The sequence below is a fragment of the Acartia tonsa genome, chromosome 3 (assembly GCF_053477335.1).
Source record: "Acartia tonsa isolate MP-2025a chromosome 3, ASM5347733v1, whole genome shotgun sequence".
NCBI lineage: Eukaryota > Metazoa > Arthropoda > Copepoda > Calanoida > Acartiidae > Acartia > Acartia tonsa.
This window is the reverse complement of record NC_137262.1, coordinates 27,848,212-27,861,107: the sequence shown is the minus strand read 5'-3', so window position 1 is coordinate 27,861,107 and position 12,896 is coordinate 27,848,212. Positions and strand designations below refer to the sequence as shown.

Genomic DNA, 12,896 nt, shown 5'->3' with positions numbered 1-12,896 from the left:
CTAATCGGTCCATTGGTTAGTAAGATCTTAAGCTGACATAAGATTTTTTTAAATTTTTTTTGGGTGTGGGGGGGGGGTTATATTACGCTTGAACCAGAAGAGCTAAATTCAGATTTAACATTTTAAAGTCACGAAACCTAAGAAATTGGCTCACCAAAATTACCCCCATATTACAAGAACAATTATTGTAGGAAGCAGCGAATCCTGCAGAGGAATAGAACAGAGAGATTGTCTGACTTGCTGGATTGGAGAAAACTTCACAAATATTATACTCAGGTATATATAAATAAACGTCGGTTTCCCTTAAAACTCCCAGTAGCGCATTGAACCCCCCTTTAACTTGAAATAAATCGAAAATATAGTTGGGAGGTAGTTTCATGTTTGTTTTTACTTCAGATCTTATTAGGCTGGGTTATGATTGGTACTTTTTAGCCCCGCAGGGGTTTTCTTTTTAATTGATAATATCTGGAGGGGGGGGGGGGGTGCGGGTTCGAAGTTTCAATTCTCGATAGGCACTTTTGGGGAAATATCTTAATGAATTAAGGCAAAAATCTAGTCAGGTGGACGGACAGACTCTGACTATATAAAGCATTTGCTAATGAAAAGTGCTAGTGCCTTAAGACATCATAAAAATTAAGATAATACAAATACCGTGCTATAAAAAAAGATTCATATGCACCTTTTTTGCATTAATGAATTACTAAAAATGCCATAAACAAAAAAGTAGTGCATGGCATTCTGGGTATATGAATGGATAATTGTTATTTTAAAACGTCATATAACGAGGATATTACGTTCCTAAGATATTTAGTAATATACATAGATTCTTCATTTACTGAAAATTTGGATGGATCAACAGACAGACTTTATTCTAGTTTGTAGATTAGTATAGATTTGTTTATCTTGTGTGCTTCCCACCGTTTTCATCGACTATTATCTACATAAAGAGAAACTGTGTAGTGTAAGTACACTGTGTACAATTCTATTTGAACAATATTTTTAGTAATTTAGCAATATATTATTATGTTAATTGCAAAATAGCCTTTCCATTTGATGGAGGGAGTGTGAGGGCGGCTGGAAATTACACTGGTACCCTAAGGTTTATAAACAAGTCATCTTAATCATTGGCAATATTTTTTGTATTTTTATTAAATCTCGATTGTTTTGTCCTAACAAGTTTAATATAATTTTTTCGTCATTGAGGATGTTCATCAATTTGTTGTCCATTGTCTTATCCCTTAAGATCCCTGCATTTCTTTTGAGTAAGGTAAAGTTATTTAAGAAGTGACAGTAATGTGGTGCACACAGCTATCTAAACTAGAGCACCTCGGAATTGGTTGTGTTGGAGTAATGCAATAGGATCATCATAGTTATTTATCATGTAGACAGCTTTCCGCGGATATTAAATTAAAAATTTCAAGGTTAAAACCAGGCCGCAGAAAATTGTCTAATACGATACATGATTTATAAGTGTTTATAATAAGTAATAAATATCAAATCTTATTTCTAAACGTTAAAATAACGCAATTTAATACTTTTCTGCGTTTAAATTTTTTAATAACTTTAATTAGATCCCTTCATTCCTTAAAGGAATCTAAGGAAGAGAAAATACTACAGAGGCTTTATTTTAATCATTATATTTTGTTACAAACTCAAATACAAACTTTTAAGTGAATACTCTAAATTTTAAAAGATTTTTCTATTTTACTTGACCCTGGTCCAATTCCTTGATACTTCTCCACAAACTAAACACATGTTTTACCAGTTTTGGCGATAACAAATACGGATAACATCAGAGATTTAGAGAAATGTCACTTTATTCAAATCGACACTTTAATTGTCATTTATCGCATCGTATTAAAAACATCTTTCCGCAGATAGGGAATACAAGATTATAGCATTAAAACCAGTTTTAATGTTCCCCAACAACCGAAAGCCTGTGTTAACAAGACTTGTATTAATATTATTTTAGTTCGCTGTAAGATTTATAGCCACATCGATTATTTTTGAAGTAGATTGAATGGCACTAGTATGCCAGTTATTACATGCAATTGACACTTTAATTTCATAAACTTCCTTTATGTTCTATCAGTGACAAACCTGTTTTGAGCTAAGACATTCCCTATTCTCACTGTCTTTTTAGTAGCGAAGCTACTCTATAATTCACTTTGTCCGTCCGTCCGTCCGTCCGTCAGTCAGTCCGTCCGTAACGCTATGGGGGAAATGGGATTTACTCAGCTCCTATAAAAGATAGAATGCTGAAATTTTTTGACAACATTCCCATCATTAAGGAGCACAATTGACTATAAAACATTATTGGCGTTCGGACCGATTTTTAGCAGGTTTTAGGCTATTTTTATATTTTTCACATTTTTCTCCATATCTTCAGTGTTTATGGTCCGATTTTCAAAATTTTTTCAGTTACAGATATCAAAATTAAATTTCCCGTCGTTTAAAGGAACAACCATAAAGGCCAGACTGCCTTTTTAGCAGGTTTTAGGCTATTTTTATATTTTTCACATTTTTCTCCATAATTTCAGTGTTTATGGTCCGATTTTCAAAATTTTTCAGTTATAGATATCAAAATTAAATTTCCCGTCTTTTAAACAAAATAACCATGACGGCCAGACTGCCTTTTTGGCAGGTTTTAGGCTATTTTTATATATTTAACACTTTTTTCCATATCTTCAGTGTATATGGTCTGATTTTCCAAATTTTTTAAGTTAAGGATTTAAAAATTAAATTTTTTGTCGTTTTAATAAAACAGCCATGACGGCCAGACTGCCTTTTATCAGGTTTTTGGCTATTTTTATATGTTCCCATTGTTATGAGCATCTTTAATATAATTTACTTTGACCATCGTCATCATGCAAAATAAAACAAGGTTTCATGTTTATTTTATCCAATAAATCTATTCTTGATTTTAGTAAAAACCTTTTAAATCTACCTGTATATTCCCATCGACGATTTTTTGTGCTTCGCTACTTATGGATGTTGTCATCCTTGTTGTCTAATATAAAAGTAATAGTTACAAATTTTAACATATTTTGTTATGATGTGGTGTTTGCTTAGCTAAAGATTCGAACCAATAACCTTCTTGACAACTAGCGGACAGGTTACTCTTGTGTTTGACTCTAATTATATTTAATTATCCCTTTACAAAAGTTTGCATGTTTAACCAAATATGGAGCGAGAAAAAGTAAAGGAAAAAGAGTAGTTCATGCCCAGTTTTGACAAGTGTGGCTCAATCTATGCAATTTTTAAAAAAATAATAAGAATTCCTTTATTCTATTTTTTTCTTTTTCCAACTGTTCAATGTACATTTGGAAAAAATATATTGTTTAATAATTATTTATCGCATCGTATTATAAACAGCTTTACGCGGATGTAAAAATACACAAACATTAGATTAAAACCAGTTTTTCTAGCCCCCAAGATGTCGTAGAAAACTGGAAATAATACGATGCAAAACATAATTTTTTCAGTATTGCTTAGAACCAGTTCTAATCCAGTGGTTATTAATCGGTTTTGAAGCCAAACTGGAATTAAAATAATCTTTAAGCAATACAAAAGCCGGACTATATAAAACTGTATCTCCCTAGTAAAGTGTGACATGGGCAGGAATTTTATCAGATAACCCAAATATTCCACAGATTCAATTCATTAATTCAATTCACTTTTACATAAATTTATATGGAAAACTACATTTATATTGTATGACAAGAATGACAACACCCTGAAGTTGCGAACTTAAAAATCATGAATGAACAAATAAACGAGGATTTTCAGATGTAGAGAAAATATTGAAATATAATTACATTTCTCTTTTAAAACATTGCAGACAGATATACTGGATGCTATTTGGTATGGAGAAAATTCACAGGATAGAAAATCACGTTTCCTCATAAACATATCTGACAGATGTTCGGACGGATTAAAAGAAGGACGGACATGCTGATATTTCGAATTATAGAGTAACTTCGCTACTGATGACAAATCTAGTTTAATGTGTTGAAACTTTTTAGTCCATGTTTTAATGTCGCTGTGTTTTTGTGCACACAGAAAAAATAACTAAACCTGTTTAGTTGGATTACTTTTAACATTCCTGAAATTGTTTTTTGTTTAATATTTTTGTGAGGTTTGGACAAATTTGCATTTACAAGGTTTTATTCGATTTACAGACAACAGTACGAAAAGAAGTTGACAAAGATTGATATACAAACGAGGATGACAATAACCACATATAGATAAACTGAAAAATTAAGAGCAGATGTAAAAATATTGTGATATATTATGAAAATCCCAGAACTTCTTTAAAAAAAGTTTATTCATGTTGTAGCAATACTGATATACCGACGGGCCAAGTAAGAAACATCCTTACTAACCTTTAGTCTTTCTTGAGTATCAGCAAGAAAATCAAATATTACCCATAGAGTTATGAACGAAGTGAATTATAGTGTAGCTTCCCCCAATACTTTTTTTTGATGTACAACAATTAATTGTGACGAAACAGCGGAGGAACTGTAGGGTAGCTATAACCCCCTAAAACCATATCATGTTTTAGGGTAGAGTGAAGGCATTGAGAGTTGTCAATCCTGATTTTGAGCCACCATGCAAGACTGAATCTGTTGGATCTACACCATACAGGTAAATAAGAGTTGAAAACCCTGATTTTGAGCCACCATGCAAGACTGTACTTGTTGAATCTACTCCATACATGTAAATAAGAGTTGTCAACCCTGATTTTGAGCCACCATGCAAGACTGAATCTGTTGGATCTACACCATACAGGTAAATAAGAGTTGTCAACCCTGATTTTGAGCCACCATGCAAGACTGAATCTTTTGGATCTACACTATACAGGTAAATAACAGTTGTCAACCCTGATTTTAAGCCATCATGCAAGTCTGAATCTGTTTGATCTACACTATACAGGTAAATAAGAGTTGTCAACCCTGATTTTGAGCCAACCAAACATGAAAAAACCATACCAGTTTTATCAAAAAATTTAAGTGAACATGAGGGAATAACTAACCCATCCTCCCGCACAATTTGAATGGGAAATGTAAAAAAATACCTGCTTTGTAAAATCAAAAGGCATTCACCCCCGGGGAAAGTGTAATACCCCTAAGTTTAATCGGTTCAGTGGTTAGTTAGAACTAGACAGACAAACCAAAAAACTATTTTAAAGATGATTATTTTGTAGGTTCCCCCGGCCAGCCAGTTCCTATGCTCCCTCCAGTGTGGGCAAGGTTGCTGCTACCATTGAGAGCATTGATCTCAATGCTGAAGAATCTGATTATGAGGTAATTTATAACCTGCCTTCAGTAATATTAATGGAGGTAGGGGACATTGGGCTGTTAATTACACTAGTCCCTAAAGATTTATAATAACGTTTTCGTATTTGTTGACTTTACAATTGTGATAAGTTGTATTAAATTTTTATTGGTTTGTTTATTAAGTTGAGTGTCCTAACGTTTCAGCCACTTACTGTAAGGGGTAATTTTGTGTATTAACGTTGTGTTTCTTATAGGGGCAGGAAAGGTTATTAGACTGGATAATCGAACTGACAAATAAATGAGTTAATGTTTCAACCTAAGTTGATGACAAATATTCCAATATCCATGTATTCGCTATAATTATTAAAATCAAGCTTATGATTGTTTTTCTATAGGACGAGCAATCTGAATCTTACTGAAGAAAAAGCAATAGAAATAGAAGAAATAAAAGAACTGCATATAACCTGATAAACCAAGCCCTGTGATTGAAACTTTAACGCTTGTTTAAAAAAAATTATTTTTATCATTTGTATAAGCAGCAATTTTGAAATAAGTTTGATTAAGAATTATATAGAAGCAGCGGATTGTTAGAAATATTTCTTAACCCAATTTAAAAGGAAATAGTACACATTAACAAAAAATATTGTACGGCAATTGTAGATTTTAACTTACTATCGGCTAAAACATTTATAGGTTACTAAAAGCTTTCGAAAAAAATCCTTGCCGCTTTTTAAAAATCATTGTCAAAGATAAAATTATTTATATAAATGCGATTTGCTAGTAGTTGCTTATTTATCAATATAATGGACATTGACCAACTTAGTAAAACTGCTGATGATAAAAAAAGACATTTGAAATACTGCGGCTGTCGAGCCCCGTTATAACTCTATTTGTATAAAATAAGGAAAAGCCATTTTTCTCGTTGTGAAATATGTTTATGTTTCAATCTAACACCAAAGCTTATCTATTCATGAAATCTCTTATCTATTAGCGCGCAGTTGCTACAATTCAACTGTTATATATATTGGCTTATAAAAAGTATGGATGTAGCTTTAAAAAATTTCTTCTTTGTAATTTATATCGTTGTGTGTGTGTGTCTGTGTGTAGCCATAGTTTCTTAGTGTTTGGACCTAAGTAGCCATGGAGTAGGACGAGACACTTTTGTATGCTAGCACCAGAGCCAGCTCAAGGTCCACGCTCAAGTACAAGTACTTGACCCGCTGTCTCAAGGGACCTACTCATTATTACCTCACCCTCGCCAAGTATGGCAGGTGTCCCAAATTAAGTCACCGTAATGAATGACGCTCTCCACAGAGGAGCTTGGGTAAGGGTTGCACTGATATTATGTATTTGACTATTGAGTATCCAAACTACACAATTATCACCCTTCTTACACAACCAAGGGGAAGTTGTGTGAATGAACTGCGACTGAGAAATTCTAGTCGCCACATGGAGACTTGAACTCAAACTCTCACCAACGTAACTCAGTGCGTTACCACTGAGCTACAACGCCCCTTATTTATATCGTTATTCTTTTCTTGTACTTTTAAATTTTTCACATCTTATTTTCTTTTGATCTAATTCTTTCTAAAACACATCCTTCCCAACTTTTTTCTTGTTTATTTTTGTTTGTAATAGCGTAGTAATTCTGGAACACGTCTATATGTAAGTCATTCAATTAACCTTATCCAGTTATATATACATCCATGTCTTATTATATATATATATAACTATTCAAGTTATATTGAATACTCATTTATGAATGATCTTCACCTTTTAATTAAGTCATTCTTGTTTCTCAAATTTTATTGGCAATAACAAACAAATAACATTGATATTTTAAAAGCGAAGCTTTTCTTTTATTAGATTCGATACCAAAAACATGCTGATTTAAAAAAAAACTTTTTGTCAAACATTTTTTGAATCTTATAATTATCCTATTAATCTGATTTTTGGGAATAATGAATCCGGTGAAAACAGGTAAAATTATAAATCTAGCATCTATGTAATCAAGACCTAAAAATATAAGTATGTCCTTTTAAACAGAATACTGAGGTGAATTCTTAAATAAAACTTTTGTCTCACTAAAATCAGTTTGCCTCACTAAAATTTTAATGAGGCAAAATTATCCCCTCTAAATTTTTAGCGAGCCTCACTGATTTTAGTACGGCAAAAGTTTTTTTAAAAATTCACCTCTGTATTTGTACAATTATGCAGCAAGTTTATATAAATTTTGTGTTCACCTTCAAATTAGTATTCTGCTTCATAAGTTTGACGCTCTTAAAGTGTTCATGTTCGTTTGTTTTACTGTTTGTTTTCGAAACTTCGCTTTAATAGATGTTGTCATCCTGGATCTTGGACAAAGAAGTAGCTTCGGACAAAGTAGCTTCGGACAAAGTAGCTTCAGGACAAAGTAGCTTCCGGACAAAGTAGCTTCCGGACATTTACTTAAGAAAAGTAGCTTCTAATAGTAATAAAGGTTATGGCCGCAGCGCTCGGCCCCCTGGCCTGCCTAGCCGCGGGCGCTCGGCCCCCTTGCCTATAACCTAACCTAACCTATGTAAGAATGTTTAATGTACATTAACTTCTAATTTTATTGAAAGCAAACAAAACTTTAACAATTTTAACAAAAAGTGGATCGTGGATTTTACTTAAAATGGTTCGGCGATTTTTTTTTAAATTTTTAATTCGTTTTAACATTTTTTAAAATTTTTACAATTTTCTGTCCGCCTTTCTGTCTGTCTGTCTGTAATTTTGTCTGTCTTTTTGTCTGTCTTTATGTCTGTCTTTATGCCTTTCTTTATGTCTCTCTTTCTGTGTAGACATTTTCCTATTTTTCTAAGGAAGCTACTTTTCTTAGGTAAATGTCCGGAAGCTACTTTGTCCGGAAGATACTTTGTCCTGAAGCTACTTTGTCCGAAGCTACTTTGTCCGAAGCTACTTTGTCCGAAGCTACTTTGTCCAAGATCCGTCATCCTTGCTTTTTTCTACAAATATCAGTAAAAAAGCAGTAAAATATAAATAATTTTGAGACATTAAACATATACCATCAAATGATGACTGAACAATTCGAAGTAGACTGCGCAGACATTAATTAATAAAGTTAATAAAGTTTTGAAATACTTTAGGTTAAAGGCACCGAATGCTCTGTTATAAAATAGCTACACAATGTAAAAGTAAACTTAAAATTATGATTTTAATGGTTTAAAAAAAATGTTTGCAAAATAATGATTTCCTAATCCTAATATTTATTTGTTAATGCTGTGATAGACTCCATTTTAATTAGATCTCATTTTTACACCTATTACACTGTGATATTAGATTATAATTTGTATATATAGATATTTATTTAGATTTTATCATATTTTTATTGTGTTTTATTATAAAATATAGTTATAAAAAAACAAAAGTTTTAATTAAAATAATTTTGACTTTTAGCCCCATATTTAATATTAGATCTGATTGTAGATTGAGATATATAAGTTGAATTTTAATGTTAGAGGGAGATTTGAAATCTGCATCAAATTTTAAGGATCTTTTATAAAATTCGTTTTTTGTATAATTCTTTATCTAAAAGCGGAAATACAATTTAAGTTAATTAATTTTGACCAATAGGATAGGTGGATTTTAAACTACCAGCGCTCCAATTGGCTGAATGATGTACGACACTTAAGCTTCTCCAATCATAGCGCAGATAGTTTTCAATCCACCAATCACAGATGTCAAAATTAATTAACTTGAATTGTATTTCCGCTTTTAGATAAAGAATTATACAAAAAACGAATTTTATAAAAAAATCTTAAAATTTGATGCAGATTTCAAATCTCCTAACATTAAAATTCTTTCCAACTTATATATCTGATTGTAGATAGCTTTCCGCGGATGGTAAAATAGAAAATATTAAAATTATTTCCAGTTTTGTTGGTTCTGAGAGTCGATGGTTTTGGTAACACGTTCTTTTTATGTAAACTTCCTTTATTGAAGTATGAAATGCCTGAAAATATTTATGCCTGCAAACATCCCATCCCCTACTGGATTAATAAACTAGCCAATAAATGTGATCCATATTAGCAAGTTTTATTGACGACAAATTTTGTCATAATATCCACATTATTCTATATCCATTCCCTGAACAGTAGTATAATAATCTGGTAATATATTAAAGAGGTGAATTGTGTCTAATTTAATACTCACGAACTGTGTAATATAGTATCAGGGACCTAGGGATTGGACAATAGAACTCAATTAATCTTGGGTTTGTGTGTAGATATTTTAGTATAGGGTGGGGCACACCCCCCAGAAAAAAAATTATTTGTATTAGTGATGCTTTTTTCTATTGATGACTTTCGTTCCACTTTGGTTTAAGTTTGGGAGTATACCACCAAGCCTCTAGTGCTAAAGGCACTGGTTAATGAAAAAGTTATGCGTCCAGTAAGATCTCTTCTTATTTTTTAGAAAAATCTAGTACTATTATTGGGTAGGTTATAGAATTTTTTTAGTGAGTAAGGATAGCCTTTGTTTTTCACCCCCCCCCCCCCCCATACACACATATTATAGAATTAAAATGACATCTAACCAATCCTCTGCGGCTTGTCCCCAAGAGGCTAGGACTAAACCACCCAATGGTTGTGAGATTCCAAAGGCACTTGTTTAGTTTATACTAAGGAACTAAGGATGAATATTTATTTATCTTGTATTGACATAACCCTGTGTTTCTGGATACTAGAGCGTGATAAATATTATCTATTTATCTAGTTAACTCGAGTATATTAGTTTTTAAAGTCAGGGATCTAAAAGGATAAGACAATGGCCGCTAAATATACAAAATTACCCCTTCTATAGATTGGATTAAGTTGGCTAAACGTTTGGACACTCAATCAGATTTTGTTGAGCCAACGAATAATAAAACGTTGTTATAATACTTTGGGAGACTAGACAGCCCAATGCAACCTACTACCCTATATTACAGTCTAGCTGCTATACAATTTGTTGCTTTTTATCCTTATAATAAAGTAACAGGAAGGTTGTTTGTGTGTTTGTACCGAAGGATCTCGCTAACCGCTGAACTGATCGGGTTCTCCTTAACAGGGTAGCTTCTCATCGGTCCAAGGAAGGTTTTTTAACTATTTTGGGGGAAGGTACCACCACCCTTCTAAGAGAAATCACAAAAAAATATAAAAAAAATTACTGATAGACTTGAACGCAACATAGAAAAAAGCTTGCATTTAAAGTGTCACTAGAGGCTTCTAGGGGCGTAGCCGCTAGTTTACTGTAAAGGATGTCTGCCTGTCTCTAGCTTATATATTGCTATCCCCCGGAACGTTATCATTCTCTTATACAGTTAAGCTTATTATAGGTCCAGGGAAGGTTAATAACTATTTTTTTGCTCATTTAAGATGATTAAAAAAACTTTTATAAGATATATGATTACCCCTCTAAAAAAGTAGTTAGGTTATTCGTTTTAAGAAAGCCTTATATGGGCATGTAACCACTTCATTTGTTTTATTTTGGCAGTTAGAGGCAACACTCTTATGAAAATTTTTAAAGTAATAAGGTTTATAAAATATTTAATATTTTGTATTCTTAATCCAGTTCATGGATAATTATATAGATTTCTAAGTAAGAAATAATTACGTTGATAATAGCAATATATAATTATCGGAAAAAATCAATTTTGGTGTTTTCAAGAAAAGCTCTTTTGTTCTCAAATTAATATAAATTTTAAAAAGGATGAAAATAACCAAAGAAGATTATTCATTGGCTCTAAAGTTTGGGTATTTATATTCAATTTTGATTGGTTGGTTTTACCAGCTATAAATTTTAATCTGCAAAAAGTGGTAAGTTTGTTTTTATTATTTGGGATGTATATACATTTATCGTCCACTGTCTTATCTCTTAAAATTATCACAGTGTATTCAATTAGTCTCTAGCTTTGTGTAAAAATTTTGTATTTTAGTAAGAGAAGCAGAAATAGGTTAATGGTGGATGATTTGTCTTACAATAATTTTAAAATAGTAACACATTATTTAGAAATAAATAAAAAAAATAAAGGCTGGGATGGGAGTCGGGAGATAATTTTTTTTTAGCAAATTCGTTGGTCCGTCCACCTGTCCGTATGTATCGTTAAGTTAGACATGTTAGAATTGTCCTATTGACTTCAAACTTATAACGAATTTTTCAGTTATTTGGGCATACATTTTTAACGGGATTTTTTGTTGTTTATTCCTGAAATGATTAGGTATCATGTTATCAATAAGCATTTCTATAATCAAGTTAATACGTTCATATATCCCTGTAACCTTTTTTAGTACATGTTTTTATCAAAGTTTTCCTCATATTTCAAAATAGTCTATAGCGTAATTGTTCGTCTGTCCTTCTGATTTCTTAAGCTTCGTTTTATTTATGTTGTCATCCTTGTTGAAATATACGATACTTGATTCCATACAGTTGTTAAATTAATCAAAAATGTTTAGATTGAAAAGGGATAAGTTTTAAATCAACTATTTAATTTCTTACTAGAGTCAATAATTTAAAATATCTAAATATTGATTATAATAATAAGCAGACAATTTTCCCAGACACAATCAAATTTATTTCACTTCAACAAGAAAATCATTGATAGCATGTTTCCATATTTCGACTAAAAAACTACTAACTGTTTAAAATAATCTTCCTTTTTTTTATTTTAGACGGACTTTTGTATTTTATTGACTATCTAAGTTAATAAATACATTAGTAATATTTTCAAAAAAAGTTGTCTTGGCAATTTACATTATAAGTATAGTCCTTTAAAAACACAAACATTTTGACAACTTTTTTGAACTTTTGATTTGTCACTTGTTTTGAGGAAACACTGTGTCTGCATTTGATCTGTCAGTCAAATGTCTTTATTTAAAAATTTTATTATTTTATGATGGTCAAATTATTTAACAGTTAGGATAATATTTTGTCTCACCTTAAATTTTTTTAAAACCAAAGGTTTTCTATTATTAAAACATTACCATCACTTATTGGTCAGCTCGTTCATCCAGTAGGATGGAAGGGAGTGAGGTAAAGGGGATGGATTGCCAGCTTAAACTTTCACTTTATTAAAGTACTTGATAATCTGGTATAAGATACAAATAATATTAAATCCATTTGTGTCCTACAATAGGATGTAGGTAATTTTTAATTCGTTTGGGTGTGGTAAACGCCCCTCCCACCCTACTCCGTTGGATGTCTCTGAACTAAAAAGCAATACATTTAATACAAATAATTTAATGATAGCTTGTTAAACTATATAGTATCTTAGTTTATCAAAGAAGCTTTACATTTATCAAACTTTAATAACAGATCTTTCTGATTAAGATAAGTGGCTGTACAGTGTACACACTTGATTAAAATTAATCTATTTAAAATGAGTTAACTAGTAGCTACGGTTAATTATGATAAATCTATTATAAATGAACAATGGCGAGACGAATGATGTTTCTTTAAACTAAAATATTTTTAACTAGCGGATACGCCCCCCAGATGCCTCTAGTGGCACTTTAGCTAAAAGGGTGGAGCAGTTGACCCTCAACTTTACATTATAGTTTTTTTTGGGTAGCAGCGATGATTTCCCTCAGGAGGGTGTTA

General features: G+C 31.8%; 2 protein-coding genes across 3 annotated transcripts in view; one reads left to right on the top strand and one right to left on the bottom strand.

Annotated features, from left to right (window-relative positions):
- LOC145313807 (glycogen [starch] synthase-like) overlaps positions 1 to 5,982 on the top strand; it is a 144,689-nt gene extending 138,707 nt beyond the window's left edge. For both annotated transcript variants that reach the window (XM_080153421.1, XM_080153420.1), the window contains exons 27-30: positions 192 to 276; positions 4,565 to 4,647; positions 5,207 to 5,306; positions 5,675 to 5,982. In XM_080153421.1, the coding sequence (XP_080009547.1) occupies positions 192 to 276; positions 4,565 to 4,647; positions 5,207 to 5,306; positions 5,675 to 5,698 (292 nt within the window). In that variant the 3' untranslated portion in view covers positions 5,699 to 5,982. The remainder of the gene's footprint in view (positions 1 to 191; positions 277 to 4,564; positions 4,648 to 5,206; positions 5,307 to 5,674) is intronic.
- LOC145313806 (uncharacterized) overlaps positions 1 to 12,896 on the bottom strand; it is a 180,890-nt gene that overhangs the window by 120,613 nt on the left and 47,381 nt on the right. The window lies entirely within an intron of this gene.